General features: G+C 40.7%; 1 protein-coding gene across 4 annotated transcripts in view; it reads right to left on the bottom strand.

The window, feature by feature from the left end:
- Nucleotides 1-14,815, bottom strand: part of CDK13 (cyclin dependent kinase 13) — a 102,484-nt gene extending 87,669 nt beyond the window's left edge. Inside the window, exon 1 of one of the 4 annotated variants that reach the window (XM_019710219.3) lies at nucleotides 12,953-14,815. In XM_019710219.3, the coding sequence (XP_019565778.2) occupies nucleotides 12,953-14,169 (1,217 nt within the window). In that variant the 5' untranslated portion in view covers nucleotides 14,170-14,815. The remainder of the gene's footprint in view (nucleotides 1-12,952) is intronic. The other 3 variants (XM_019710222.3, XM_019710221.3, XM_019710223.3) reach the window with 3 other exon arrangements.
- Between the last annotated feature and the right edge of the window lie 1,736 nt (nucleotides 14,816-16,551).

Here is a 16,551-nt window from a genome sequence, read left to right as displayed (position 1 = left end):
GTGCAAGGATTGTACCACGAAAACTTCATAACACAACTGAAAATATTAAGGAAAACCTAAATAAATGCAAAGACATTTCATGTTCATGCATTAGATGACTTAACGTTATTATTATGACAATACTCCCAACTTCATCTACAGATTCAGTGCAATCTCTATGAAAGTCCCAGCTACCTTTTTTGCACAAACGGGCAAGCTGATCCTAAAATTCACGTGGAAAAGCCCCACTCCCACCCCCAAAAGAAAAACAAAGTCAAAGCAATCTAAAAGAACAGAATTGGAGGACTCACACTTCCTGTTTCAAAAATTACTGCAAAGTTATATAACAATCGAGACCGTGTGGTACTTGGCACAAGGATGGGCATATAAATAAATGGAATAGAGTTGAGAGTTCAGAAATAAACCCTCACATTTATGGTCAGTGGATTTTCAACAAGAATGTCAATACAATATAATGGAGAGAAACAATTGGGACAACTGGATATCCACACGCAGAGGAATGAAGTTGGACCTCTTTATCTCACCATACACAAAAATAAACTGAAAACAGATCAAAGACCAAGCTGTAAGAGCTTTCTGACTTTCGATTAGGCAAAACCTCAGCTACGACACCAAAGGACAAGCAACAAAAGAAAAAATAAACTGGACCTCATCAAAATTAAAAACTTTTGTGCTTTAATGGACATATCAACAAAAGGGATACAACGGGAGAAAATATTTGCAAATCACATATCTGTACCATAATTTAACAGCTCCCCTATTCATAGTACTTGGGCTGTTTCAAGCGATTTTTTATTAGGTAGGCATTATGCATCCCACTTTACAAGTATAAAGACCAGGGATCAAAAACGATAAATAAATGGAACTGCTTGATTGCTTGATATTGCTCTGCTACAAAAGTACCTAAATCCACATCTGTATAATTTCTAAGTCCTTGTTTTTTCCTTTATACTGGATATTTACCCAGCTAAACCAAGGTATAAGATCTATTAAGTGGGTATTGTGGTTGTTCTGTTGACACTTCGCACTAGGAATTCTTTTCTTCTTCTCCTTTTGAGACCACAATGACTCAGAAACTAAGAGACTTGTACAAAATTACACTGTTAGAATGGCCAAAGTGGTTATGAACACGTCACTTAAGGAAAACTCCATTTCTTTGTGTTAAATTAATACTGACTCTCCTGAATAGAATTCCTGTCTAGACGGAGAAATATCACAAGTCACATCAAGGGACTTGTATCCAGAATACTTTAAGAATTCTTAAGATTCAGTAATAAGACAACCCGATTTTAAAATGGGTAAAGGATCTGAATAAACATTTCCAAAAAAAGACATACAAATGGCCAATAAACACTTACAATGCTCAACATCATTAGTCACAATGAGATACCATTTTAAACACCAAGATGGCAATAATCAAAAAGACAACTATTGCCATGGATGACCCTCATGTATAGCTGGTGTGAATATAAAAATAATGCGGACACCTTAGAAAACAGCAATTCCTTAAAATGTTAAAAATAGAAATACGACCCAAAAATTCCACTCCCAGGTATATACCTAAGAGAAAAAAATATATAATTCTATGCAAAAACTGTATATAAATGTTCACAGAAGCATAATTCTTAATAGCCAATATATGGAAACCCAAATGCCCAGAAACTGACAATAAAATGTGATATATGCATACAATGAAATATTTTGCCCTGAAAAGAAATGAAGTATAGCACAACATAGGTGAATCTTAAAAATATTATGCTTAGGTTAAAAAAGGACCATGAATTATATTTCATTTGTATAAAATATCCAGAATAGGCAAATCCATAGACAGAAAGTACATCAGTGGTTCCCAGAAGCTGAGGGAGGTAAGAATGAGTGATTAAAATGTTCCAAAATTAGTGGTAATGGTTGCACAACTCTGGGAATAGTCTAAAAACCACTGATTGTACTATTGAAAATTAGTCAATCACGTGGTGTGTGTGAATTATGTCTCAAAAGAGATGTAATTTTTAAAACTAGAAAAAAGTAACATAAAACTGAAATGTTTTGTTTGTTCTAAAAGTATACTTCCTTTATGTTCCTCATGTAACACTAAAAGTTAAAAAAAAATAAGACACATGGCAGACTTTTTACAGATTGGCTCAGGCAAATAAGTTCCAGTTCACTGAGCATAAAGTCCATGTTCGTCTTCATGTTTCGCTGAAGAGGGAAAAAGATGGTGAGTAGAGGGAGAGCTTAATATTTGATTTGTCCAAAGGCAGATACTTTTGATTAGTCTAGCACTAGTCATTACAAATCTATTCATAGGCCAATATTAGACCCTGTTAGTATCAACAGGATTTTTTTTTTTTAATTCTGAGGTCTTGGATATTTTCTTATCCAAATCACTTTATCATTTGCTGGGTGCCTATTACATACCATATGCTGTGGTGGGTGCTTAAGAGACACTAAGAGTTAAAAAGAACCACATGGGACTTACAATCCAATGGACAAAATACTATGGAAAACCTTGCCAAACTGCGCCAAGCCAGAAGCGGAATAAGTCAAAGTACTAAAGGCTAAAAAGTAGTCCATGTAGAATTCCATACCCAGCAAAAATATCTTTCAAAATAGAGGCTTTCAGACAAACAAAATAGCAGACCTGCATTGTAAGAAATGTTCACAGTCATTCCTTTGGCCAGAAGAAAATACTACATAGAAGCCTGGATGTCCACAAAGGGATAAAGTTTTTGCAAAGGTACATATTAATGTAGATACAAGTGACTTCTCCCATTTTAAAATTTCATGTCTATATATAACATACGTAAGTCATACATATGTAGAAATAGAACATGGCAAAAGAGGAAGAAAATGGAAGTATACTCTTGTAATGTTACACTATACATGAAGGTAGACTGATTAATTGAAGATGTATATTTTAAACCATGGAGAAAATCTTTGTGACCGTGAGTTAGCAAAGTTTTGGTTTTTATTTGTTTTTGTTTTGTTTTTTGAGCGGGGGAGGTGTGGACAAAAAGCACAAATTATAGAAGAAAAAAAATGCAAAATTGGATTTCATCAAAATTTAAAACTTCTGCTGTTTGAAATTATTGTTAAGGAAATGCAAGCCACAGACTGAGAAAAACCATTTGCAAAACACGTATCTGACAAGGAGCTTGTATAGGGAATATGTACAGAATTCTTACAATTTAGTAAGACAACCCAGTTTATAAAGAATATGGACAAAATATTTTAAAACGCTTAACAAAAGATATGAAGAACAGATAAGTACATGGAAAGACACTCAACATTAGTCATTAGGGAAGTGCAACTAAAACCACAATATGCCACTACACATCCACTGGAACAGCTAAAATCAAAGACTGACAAAAACAGAAGTCTTAGGATGTGAAGCACCTGTAAGGCTCAAGTAATAAAAACAAGAGACTCAAATGTTCACAGAAGCTTTGTTCTTAATAGCCAAAAACTGAAAACAATTCAGATGTTCCTCAACTGGGTAAATGGATAGGCAAATTAATGGCATAACCATAAATGGAATACTACTCAAAAATAAAAAGGAAACCACTTGAACATTCAACAATATCAATGAACCTCAAAACCATGCTAAGTGAACGCAGACACCAAAGACTACATACCATATAATCCCATTTGTATAAAGTTCAAGAAAGGTAAAAGTAATATGACAGAAAGCAGGTTAGTGGTTGCCAAAGACTGCCACAGGTAGGAATAGGGGACCGACTGCAAACGAATACAGGGAACTTTTGGGGGCCATGGAAATGTTCTTTACCATGATTGTGGTGGTGGTTACACAAATGTAACTACTTGTCAAAACCCATTCAACTGTACAATTAAAATTGGTGAATTATACTGTATGTAAATTATGCCTCAATAAAACTGATTTTTTTTTAACTGAATGTCTAAAACAGGTCCAATATACCTAAGGAGGGTGGGAGGGAGAGACAACGCTAATACAACCCTGGATGTAGGAAGTATCCATAAAAATAATCTCAGTGCTAAAGAAATTAATCACTCTGGATGAAATTAATGACAGCTTCATAGGTGACACCTGAACTATGGTCAGAAGAATGGGCAATAGGATTGGCCAATGGAGGGAATGGCATAAACTAAGGTACAGGGGGCTTACAATTTAAAATAGACCCGCAGACCCACAGATTCAGAGAACAAGCTGTTGGTTATCAAAAGGGTGGAGGAGAGTAGGTGGAGAGTGAAAATAAAAAGCAAAAAAAGAATCTGAGGTGTAATTTATCTTTTCATTCTTATCCCTGTTAAATTGCTCTACAGCTGCCATAACAGTAATTGCAGTGATCAGTGATTCAGACTTATTCAGCAAAGGGCCTTAAGTAGGTTGCATTCATTATTAAAATCTCCAAAGTTTTTATTATTAAAGTAAGCCTGAGACAGGGCAGTAGGCCTCCATGGGGCAGTCATACTAATGACTCTTGAATTATGAAGGGACGTCAGTCCCATCATCAATGTTTCAGTCATGAACAGCAGTAACTGGGAACTTATCAACCAATAAATACAACCAGCATTCTAAGAATAAATAATCTCATTATAAGTAGCATATGCAGTGCTGTGCAACCTTTTAAAAAACTGCCTTTGTTCACTGAGGTATTGCTTGTAACAGCAAATACTAGAAACAACTCAAATGTCCATCTGTAAGGGTCCGGTTCAATAAACTAAGAGACAACCAGCCACACAATGGAAAACTATGCAACTCTGATAAAAGGAGGAGGGAGCTCTCGCAGTACCAACATGGAAAGACCCTCAGGAGATACTGCTAAGGACAGAAAATTACAAAACAGGTTATATAATATGCAGCCTTTTGTATAAAAGAGTAGGGAGGGAAATAAGAACATATATTCATATTTGCTTGTATTTACAAAAAGCAACACTGAACAGGTATGAGAGTGGCATATAATAAAGGGCAAGGGGAAAATTCTATTCACCCACATGGAGTGAACCTTTATCATCTCCCCCTTCTAAAAAAAAAAAAAAAAATAGTAAGGAGTCCAGTTTATATCATGATCAGCATATATAGTAGGAAATAGGGTAGTTTAAATGAGTCTGGGGTGGGGGATCTTAAATGCCCAGTTCAAGAATTTGATTCTGGGCCAGCCCAGTGGCTCAGGCGGTTGGAGCTCCGTGCTCCTAAACGCTGAAGGCTGCCAGTTCGATTCCCACACGGGCCAGTGGGCTCTCAACCACCGGGTTGCCTCCCCCTGCAACTAAGATTGAACACGGCACCCCTTGAGCTGAGCTGCCACTGAGCTCCCAGATGGCTCAGTTGGTTGGAGCGCATCCTCTCAACCACAAGGTTGCCGGTTCATCTCCCACAAGGGATGGTGGGCTGTGCCCCCTGTAACTAGCCAACGGCCACTGGACCTGGAGCTGAGCTGTGCCCTCCACAACTACAATTGAAAGAAAAAATCCTGGAAGTACACACTGTTCCCCAATAAAGTCCTGTTCCCTTTCCCCAATAAAACCTAAAAAAAAGAAAAAAAAGGAATTTGATTCAGTAAATATGTTTTATAAAAAATGGCATTTTAAGATTAATTTGAATGCAGAAAACTGGAGGGGCTCAAAGAGTAACAGCCCAAAAGCAAGCAGACCCAACAATAAGCACATAAACTAAGGAGTTTCAAACTAAGAGTGGGCTAAAGACCACTGCAAAAGGACCAACAGAACAAGCAATTTATTGGAAGTGGGGAGGAAGAAAAGATAAATATTACTAAAGTTTGGGCACTGGGAGAAACTACCACCACTTAAAACACATGCGTGCACACCAAAAACTTAAAACATAAACAAGGTTAAAAAACAAAAGACAAACTCATGAAAAATACTTGCTCATGCTAACCAAAAAAGTTAATACCACTAATACAAACAGGACTCATAAATTAATAAGAAAACATACAAAAATGAATCAATCAATAAGTTAGAACATCCAATAAACAAATGAAAATAAATTCAGCCTTATTAGATATTAAAGAAATGCAAATGAAACAATGGGTTAATTGACAACGCCAACTGATGGTGAGACTAAGGAAATGAGCACTCCCACACTATTGGAAAATACAAACTGGTAAAAGCCTTCTGAAGATGCAATAGTCACATACTGATATGCCCAGTATATCAAAACTACTGGGCATATCATTTTTGGCCCAACAATTTTACCCCTGGGAAATCCAATCTGGAAGATATTATGGGACAAATGCACACACAAAAATTTGCAATAAATACATACACAAAACAAAAATAAAAAACTAAGAGTCTAGCAAAACAGACTTGGCCAAACAAGTTATATTACATCCATACAACAGAGAACACTAGGAGCCAATAAAAAGAATATGCTATGGAGTACAAGATACAAAATAGCATGGTAGTATGTTCTCATTTACGTAAAATCTTATGACCCTATACATATATGCATAGAGAAGTTGAGAATAATGTTCATCAAAATGTCATAGGTAATCATTTCAGGAGCTTGGATTCAAGGGGACCTTATTTAAAATCTTACACTTTTCTATACTAATGGAAAATTTCTACCATGGACTTAGCCTCTATTATCTTTGTAAACAGGTGAAAAATAACAAACAGCAGTATCTGGGGAAAAAAGAATGACTCCAAGAGAGGTGAAATAATTAATTTAATGTTAGATAAATTAAGTTTGGAGGGTCAATAAACTACCTCAGTGAAAGTGACCCTATCCAACTGAAAACGAAGAAACAGAAAAGTGCGGAGGCATGCCACCCATTAACTATTTTCAGTTTTCAGTTCCTCTCACTACGCTTTTCATTTCCATTTTATATAAATTCTAGTTTTTAACCGAAATTTTACCCTGTAATCTGCATTCATTTTATTTTTCAAATATATTAGAAACACTAGATTCTCCCCCAATTTAGTTGTACACAGTTTGGAAATTCACCGAACAAAAACCACTGCAAACAATATTTCTGATCCTATTATAGCTTGATGTTTTTGCTTCCAATACCAACTTTAAAGCTTACAAATATCTACATATGAAAGCCAGCCAAAAACAAAATAACAAAAACTTAAGTGATATTCACAGAAAAAGTACACAGTAAAAGACTTAAACAACCTGAAGTATGAATAGTAAGCAACACTAATTTTAAACTGGTTTTTCAGAAATAGCTACAATTCTTCAGCATTAGGAAATAAAACATATAGTTTGCTCAGAAAAGTTTCACCAGAAAACCGTATCACTTATCTTGATCAGTACAACTAGAGTAAAAATATAAACACCACGTCTGATTTTGTTCGACTCACACTGAAAGCCGACTCCCCGCATCCCTGACTCATTCCAGTAAAGCAGAAGCTAGAAGGAGCAGATTCTTAAATTCTCTCCTTTTAAATCAAAACATTTAATTTCCCCATCCTAGAGTATACGCGGACCAAAAATAGCAAGTAAGTTTAGAGACACAATCAGTATCTGTGCAAAAGTTGATTTGTGGAGAATAATGCTATTTCAATTAATTCAACTACTAATTACACTTCAGAATTTGTCCTCTAGAAGCTTATAATCTAGTAAACACAAATGTAGCCGTTCAAATAATTAAAATATGACATATAATTTTTTTAAAGCTCTAAACAAAGATAAAGCAAAGTGCTCTAGGAATATAAAAAAAAGGAATGAAATATTTCTAGATGAAAGGAGGAAGGTCTCAAGATGGTGGAATTTGAGTTGGGTTTTGAGTACAAAGCTGGAGGCACAGAAGAGAAAAAGGAGCATTTCAAGCTGAAAGAACAGCAAGAGTAAAAATATAGAGAAATAAAAGTGGCTCTAAAAGATAGAATGGGGCAAGATCAAAAATGGCATTTCCTGAAGATGCATTAGACAGCTTTGACTTAAATCTACATAATGGAAGTGATACAATCTAACCACATTTTAAGAAAACTCTCCTGATAAAAAATGAACTAGGAAGAAAAGAATGAAGAACAGGGAAGAAAAGAATAACAGAATAACAGGAAGTGTGATAAATAAAATGAGGGCCTGAACTAAGGTGCTAGAAAGGGAAATGGAATTAGCGTTAGAACAAAAATGTGGTACGGTCTGAATAGATGTAAATGTCAGGTAAAGTTTGGCCAGAGAAGGAGCAAAACACAAGGCCATCTTGAGAATGAAAGAAGTAATTACAGGTTTGGAGACTTAAAGCAATTTACATAAATTTCCAACCCTTCTAAGCATCTGTTTCTGCATTTATTCTAGTATCCTATATTTTTGACACTTTTTAAAAGCATTTTAAGAATTCCATGCATCTAAGGACACTCATGATATTTCTATTAAGTACGCATCAAATCAGCAGCATTTTGTGACAGGAGCTTCTTTTTTTTTTTTTTTTAATTCTGGAATGTCTTTATTTTATATATTTTTGAACACCAGTTGTTAGGACAAAACAGTAAGATTCCAGGACAGAGATACCCCACATTCACTTGAAGTGAATATTAACAAATTTACTTCTTTACATCTAGGGTCCACCCATCTTTAGATTCTCAGGGTGTGGATATTTTTCCATAATGGAGGCTTCTACAGCTTCTTTGTGGGATAGAACACTTCCACAGGTTCAGAGAGAGAACCAACTATGAGTATATACAACAATTTACTGTACTAACTGTAACTGATCAGACTTGAGTGACTTCAGATCAAGATATTCCATTACAATATTCCATCAATAACTAAGTGTAATTAATGTCTTTAAGAAATTATTTTAGCATCATAGTCATAAAAGCTATTAATTAGTACAGACAAAATAAACTGAAAGAATCTATAGAATTTGTTTTTTAAAATCCTCATCCCAAGAATATAGACAGAACTACCCTTCAGAACCACCCCCCCAAAAAAACTTCAAAATGCTGCAAAGATAGCCAGGAAACAGAAATTAATACATAAATACTCAAATGGGTTGAATTTTAGCAAAACAGATCATTATGTGAGATGGTCAGCTCCCCTGAATGCCAGGTGAGGTTCAATACAGCATAGTATCAAGTGCACGTACTTTAGAACCAGCCTTGCATTTGAATCTAAGCTGACCTTGGAACAAATCACTTAACTTTTTAGAGTTTCCATTTCCCAATCTATCAATAGGAATGTCTCCAACTACCACATGAGTTTTGGGGGTGAATGTACACGAAGTATTTATCAATACTGGCACATAGTAAAACCTAAATGTCAGTACCATTCCCAACCTTTCCTACCTAAACACTAAACAGTTCCTCTCTTCAGTACACCCTCACATTTATTATAGGGCCAATCAGCAAAAATTATGACTTCCCACACCCCAACAATCAAGTAATAAAGAAAATATGGTAAACTGGTTTCATAGGGGAAAAAGTAAAGCTAAGAAGGAACTAATGAAAAGAAAAGCATGAGCAAAGGACCAAAGATTCAGATGAAGGCAAAGAGCAGGTTGTAAAGCAGGTATCAAGAAAATGGAGAGGATTTATTCTAGGGACTAACACCAAAAAAAAAAAAATCAGCAATACCATGGTTTCAATACTAGTATTTTGAATGTGTACGCACTTCCTTAAAAATATCTACACTGACAATTCATAATAATATAACTTTTTGCCCAAATTTGTGAGGAAAAAATAAGGACATGCATTATACAAGCGCAGCACTAATTCTGTATCTATATAAATGTTTTTAATATTTTTATTTATGCTTATGAGTTAAAAATGTAACTCTAGAAATTAATAACGCTATCCATATGCAAAATAATACCCTGGACTACGGTCATCGATTTTGTTGAACTTAAGACAAACTTGCAACAACAAAGAGCTCTTGGCCTTCTGTGATGTGTAAATATTGTAAATTTGTTACCGGTACATAAAAATCCTTGTATCTTGTATCTGTTCTTATGTTTTGTAATTATTTATTACATAAAATTTTTTGTACCATAATGTATTAAAAAATAAATGTTAAAATTCCTTTATAATACAAAAAACAAAATTTGAATTAAAAAATTAAAACAAAAGATTTTTTTTCCCCTGAAAATTTGGCCCCAAAACGTGGGTGCACATTATACACAGGAGCGCATTACACATGGCAAAATATGGTAAGCTCCAGGTAGGCTGGAAAACGATCACATTGCTGCTTCCTGAAACACATGGTCTGTATTAATACTTACGTAATCCCAGGCCCACAATAGTATCTCATATGCTCAGTAAACTCCATCATCTCTTCATCTACCCATTTAACAATTAAAAATATACTTGTGCCGGATACTATGCTGAGCACTAGGATCACAATGGTGGGCAAGACAGGCTAGTTGCCCTCATGGAGCTCCCAATCCAGCAGTCTATATTCATTAAACAACATGGGCTACCACAACATGGGGTATCACAATTACTAACTTCTAAAAGTAAAACTTTTTGTATTAAAGTGGATAAGAGAGTTCAATTAATTGTTTCCTAAACAGTAATTATACATTTGTTATATTTAAAAATCTTAAGTTTTTCAATCAACTATTTTAGCTGTAAATTCTGGGTCCCACATTTTAAGAAGGACATTTGACAAACTAGATATAATGCAAAAAATCTAAAAACGTACCTTATGAAAAATCAGATTTTTGGCCAAGAGAAGAAAAGACTCAGAAGACATGGCAACTGCCTTTAATTCTAGAGGTAGCATACAGGTTTGCTCTATATCATTCCAAAAGTTTAAACTTAAAGCAGTGGGTGAAAGTTATACAGAGAAGGGTTTCTGTTTCAATATGAAAATTCGAATTCAAGCTGTTCAACAATATCTCAACCACATCACATTTCTGTAATAATCTACACTATTTCTATACTTTGCGAAACATAAACTTTCATTTACTTCTTAAAATCATCCAAAAACAAGTATTTCCCTGTTACAGTTTAGGAAACTGAGTCTGCAAACGTCTTGCTAAGACCCTGAGCAAACTAAGACTAGAACTCGAGTCCCAAATCTAATGGAACAGGCTGTCTTCAAAGCAATGTGTTTCTACTTCTAGATGTATTCAGGCACATACCAAATGGCCAGCTGTCAGTAGTGTTGGCCAAAATATTCTAAAGCTTATTCCAAATACAATCCTTTAGAAATACTAGTGGTCAATATAAACACCATGAAAAGATTCAGTAATGAATCGTCCTCTAGAATGCAAGCTTCATGAAAGGATGTTGCCTTCTTCACTGCTATACCCCGGTACCTAGAACAGTATCTGGCATATAATACGTGCTCAACAAATATTTGCTAATCATGAATAATCCTAATCATACATTACCACTACTACATAATATAAACAAAACACATAGCACAAGTAGATAATAAAGGACCTCGCAAAAGTATCCAGCAACTAAAAGGTCTGATAAACACAAAATCCATTCTTAAAATTGCACCATATACTTAAAATTGCTATTTCAAGTCCTGAAACTTAAACTAATCAGTTTTCAAAAATAAATTCAATTGAAAAAATGCAAACCTTTTGGCAAACCTAAAATAACTAAAAGTAAAACGTAAGGTCTTACAAGATGTAAAGGCTAAATTTGGTGAAATGAGTCTTCAGTGTTGACAGTCTTTGCTTAAAGCATCAATCAACTAGGATTTTAAGTGTGCTTGAACACTTAACAAGAATGAACAGATTCATACAGCTGTTTTGGTTTAAAGACAAACTCACATCTATATCTCTACTCACATCATCACATCTTTACAAACATTTACCTGGCTGACATTTCAAAAACATCTGCTAATTTTACAGGTACATACATTGTTCTGAGATTCAATATAACTTGTACTTAGAGGTACCTAGCATCCACTTGGCACTAATGAAAATTAGACCAATACGAAAACCACAATCAACGCAAACGTCATTTTGTAATACCCTAAACTAAAAGGCCTAGAATTTCCAGACGTCTTAAGGAATATAACATGCAAAAGTTATTTTTAAGTCACACTGCTTAACATAGTATATATCAATGCTCACCCTTTTTTTTGGAGAATACATCAGAAGGCATAACAGATATAGAAATTTACTCCAACTTCACTAGGTTAAATTACACCTTTTGAAGATTTCTGAGCAAAGATCCTAATATTTAAAGGTCTACTTAACTTTAAAGTAAGTGTAAATAGTAACTTAACAGTAAATAGTGTAAAAGCATAAGAATATACTAACCCATTCACTTGGTTACACTGGATTACACCAACTAGATTGCATTTATATGTTATTAGCAACTGGGTGTCATCACAAACCAACACAGAAACCACAATCTTGTCATTTTTCTAATTTTTTTTTAAATTACGACTTTAAAAGATTGTGTAAGAAATTATTCCACACAGGAATATTGCAAAATGGATTACCTTCCTTATCTTCAGAATTTGGAACTTTATAGTTCTATAAAAGCTTCCACATAAGCTTTTCTCACATATTAAAAGAACGAACTTTACAGAAAGGCTGCTTTTCCCATCGTTGTATCATATGACACATTTGCAATCTATATCTAACTGACATAAGCACATGATTCAAATTCTCCTTTACAATATTTAGCCCTAAACTGCAGTCCATTCCTAAATCTCCAACAATGAAATCTCTTGAGAGCTTTCAAAATTATCACAAATTAAACAAGCTCTAGGTTTACCAAAATTAGCTTCTGAAAAAACAACGAGCAGCTGAGAAAAACCTGTTCGTATACTACTGCAACAAGTTTAAAACTCTGAACTCTTCCTTAGAAATCTTTCCTGCCTGAGCAAAGAGAAAAGCTCTGTTGGACCTGTTGCTTTGTCCCTCCAACCCCGTAAGAGGTGTCAGAGGCGCCAAAACGCCTCTCGCTACTAGAAACGCGTCCGAAGCTGAGTTTTCTAGTCTCGGGTGGTTTGGAAGACCCCAATCACCACTTTCCCTGCCTCCGGGACCTGGCCAGTCCAGTTAAAGACGAACGCACGGGACAGCGGGCTCACCTGATCACAGGGCTGTAAGGGCTCCGGGAGCGGCGCCAGCTGCTGCTGCTGTAGGGACTGGGAGACACGTCGCCGCCCCGCTCATACGAGCTGTGGCGGCTGTAGCTGGGGGAGCGCCGGCGGCTGTAGGGGCTCGGGGAGCGCGGCAGCCGCCGAGAATAAGGGCTGCTGCCACCTCCTGCCGGGCTGGGGGACTTGCGGCTCCTCAGGCTCTGCGAGGCCCTGTGGGACACCGGGCTGTCGTCCCGGCCTCCTAGGGGGCTCAGGGACCGCTGCCGTCGCCTGTAGGCCTTGGGCTCGGTCTTGTCCTCCCGGTAGGCCTTGGGCGGCTCTTTGTAGGCCGAAGGCGGCTCCTTGGACGATTTAGTCCGGCTCCGGTGAGCCTTCAGGTCTCGGTCCTTGCGGCTGCTACTGCTGCTAGACGTGGCCGAAGCGCTTTTCCGGCGGCCGCCGCTGCTGCTGCTGCTGCCGCTCTTGGCTGCCTCCGCCCGCTCCTCGCCGCTGTGGCTGTGGCGGCTGCGGGACTTGGAGGCCTCGCTGCCGCCGCGCTGCCCGTCCCGCCGCCGGTGCTCGCGGTGGCGCTCCTTGCTGCGGCCGCTGCTGCGGCGGCGGTCCCGGCGGGGCCTGCGCCCCGACCCCTCCCCGCGCCGCTGGGTGCCGGAGGAGGAGGCCGGACTCCCGCCGCTGCCCCCCGTCCCCCCGGCAGCCGTCGCCGCCGTTGCCGCGCTGGCGCCCCCCAGCAGCAGCCCCTGCTCGGACTGGGAGCTCACATCCTCGTATTCCACCAGCGGCGTCACACCCCCGCCGCTACTGGCACCGCCACCGCCGTCCTGCTGCGGCTGGGGCAGCGAGAAGACCCGACGCTTCTCCGCCTCCTGCCCGGCGCGGGGCCCGCGGCGCCGCTTCTGCCGCCCTCCTGGGCGCCTCTTGCCTCTCGCCAGCCGCTTGACCTCCAGAGGGGGGCCCGGGCTGAAGCAAGAGGAGGAGGCCGCGGCGGCGGCGGCTGCGGCGGCGGCGGCCGTGCCGGGAGCAGCCAGGAAGAGCAGAGGCGGCGGGGGCGGCGGCGGTTGCAGGAGCTGCGGCTGCAGGAGCGGCAACAGCAGTGGCGGCTGCTGAGGGGACAGGAATCGCCTCCGCTTGCGGCGTTCCTCCAACTTCTTCTCCGCCCAGCTCAGGCCCCCGCCTCCCCCCAGCGCCGTGTCCGAGCTACTCGGCATCGCCTAGAGCTCGCCGCAGAGCGCGGCGCGGGTGCGGCCTCTCCCCGGGTCAGATCCTGGCCATCTCCCGCGCCGGAAACGGGAACAGCAGCGGCTACGGAGGTACACCGAGCACCAGGGCCGGCCGGGAGACACGCCACGATAATCCGGGTCGGGACTCAGGTCCCTGGGTTCCAGGTCACAGTGGAATACGCAGCGGCCTCCAGGCCTGAGGGAAGCAGGAATCCGGGCGGCAGAGCTCCCGACCGTGCCCGTCGTCCTATCCTCAGCAGCAAAAACACCAGATGCGCCGGGCGCTGACCTGCGGGGGAGTCCGGAGTCCTCCAAGTGCCCCCGGGGTGGAGGAGCGGCCTCCGCCGCGCTCTCAGCTCAGGCAGCGCAACGCGGAAGTACCACCTTCGTCGCCGCTTCACTCCATCGCGCCCTGACGTTGGGTGCGAGTTCAGGGGAGGGGAGTGGGCGAGACAACAACACGCCTCTGCCGCCGCCTCCTCCGCGTCGACGTCGTCCTCCAGGGGTGGTGGCGACACACGGCGGGCGCCTCAGAAGTGGCTTGGGCCTGACAACTCCCGGCCTACGGCCTCGCGCACTCTGCTGCCCGCTGGGACGGCCGGCGGGGCGGGGCAAGGCGGGGGCGACCGGGCTGCGGCTCTCGGTTGGGGCAGCGAGTGTGCGGGGCTGGGCGGGGGTCTGTTTCCGGGGAGAAGGGGGCGGGGGGGGGCCTTTCTGAGTCTGTGGCGGAGGGTATGGGCCCTGACTTTCTTCTTCCTTCGCCGCCGGGAGCAGAGGTGGCGGAGCTGCCCCTATCCTCCGCTCCCCCCTCCCACGAGGAGGCTTCTGGTGTGCGCGACCGGCCCTGGCTCGCTCCTCCCCTTCCCTCTCCGCTCCTCGTCAGGAGGGACGGCGACGGGACTTGCTGGTTGGACCCTAACCTCCACAACCCCTCCCTCTCCTCGCTCTGTCGGCTTTTCCCCTAGGCCCAGACGCAAGGCTAGGAGCGCGCACGCACGTCACGCTCCGAAGAAGCCGAGGGTGAGCGGTGTCAGGGGACAAGGAGGCGGGAACAAAGTTGCCGCGCACCGGCGTGCTCGCTCCCGCCAGCGATGGGCATCTGGACCGGAAGTGGCGTAACAGTAACCTCTTCCGGTGGGGGTGGGACTATGTGTGAAGTAGGGTTAAAGAAAGGAGAGACTTCGTGCACCGCCCTCTGTTGTTGCTTGAGACTCGCAGCGGTGGTTCGCCAATTGTGCCTGTTCCTTGCGTCCAGCGCGCAATGCCTCTCCGATTCTCCCGCAGGCGCTGCATCGCCTGCTTGTTGAAAGGTCACTGCGAGAGCCAAGAATCTAGAGACTGAGAAGAAAAATGTCCTTAGTGGCCTCCTAGACTTGGCAGTCTCCCATCATCTACTTTAAGCCAAGCCCAGAGGTTGAAAGAGCTGCAAGAGCAGAAGCGTGGTCACCCTGCAATAGAAGGCAGATGTAGCTTTAAGCTTAAACTGTCTCACGTACATGCAAGTTCCAAGGCCCCATCTTAACTTAAAAACACCTTGGGAATCACTGTGCCAAGTTTAGATAACATCGAAGTTCACTTTTTCTAAAAAAGCCATAAATTAATCAGGGGACTAAGTGTACCATCAAAAGGAACTATTGAAAAATCCTGGAATTATTATTACCAGTGGCCTTGAAGTGTAAACATCTTGCTCAAATGAAGGCTAAACTCGCATAAAAAGAATGAAACTAGACTGCCATCTCACCATATTCCAAAATTAACTCAAAATGGATCAAAGACCTAAACATAAGACCTGAAACAATAAATTACATAGAAGAAAACATACGTACTAAACTTGTGGACCTTGGATTTAGACAGGATTTTTATGAATTTGACCTCAAAGGCAAGGGAAGTAAAAGCAAAAATAAATGACTGGGACTATATCAAATTAAAAAGCTTTGCACAGGAAAAGCAATCAACAAAACAAAAAGGCAACCAACCAAATGAGAGTAGATATTGCAAACAACACGTCTGATTAGGGGCTAATATCCAAAATATATAAGTAATTAGTACAACTCAACAACAACAACAACAAAAATCCAATTAACATGGGCAGAGGACACAAGCAGACACTTCTCCCAAGAAAACAAATAAATGGCCAACAGATACATGAGACAATGCTCAACTTCACTAGCTGTTAGGGAAATGCAAATAAAAACCACAATGAGATACCACCTCACACCTGTTAGAATGGTTATTATCAACAAAACAAGTAATGACAAGTGTTGGAGACATTATGGAGAGAAAGGAACCTTCACACACTCCTGGTGGCAATGTAAATTGGTACAGCCACTATGAAAAACAGTACAGAGGTTCCTCAAAAAATTAAGAATA

The sequence above is a fragment of the Rhinolophus sinicus genome, chromosome 4 (assembly GCF_057876585.1).
Source record: "Rhinolophus sinicus isolate RSI-liver-muscle chromosome 4, RSI-T2T, whole genome shotgun sequence".
NCBI lineage: Eukaryota > Metazoa > Chordata > Mammalia > Chiroptera > Rhinolophidae > Rhinolophus > Rhinolophus sinicus.
The sequence above is the reverse complement of the archived record's forward strand: the minus strand, read 5'-3'. Positions and strand labels throughout refer to the sequence as shown.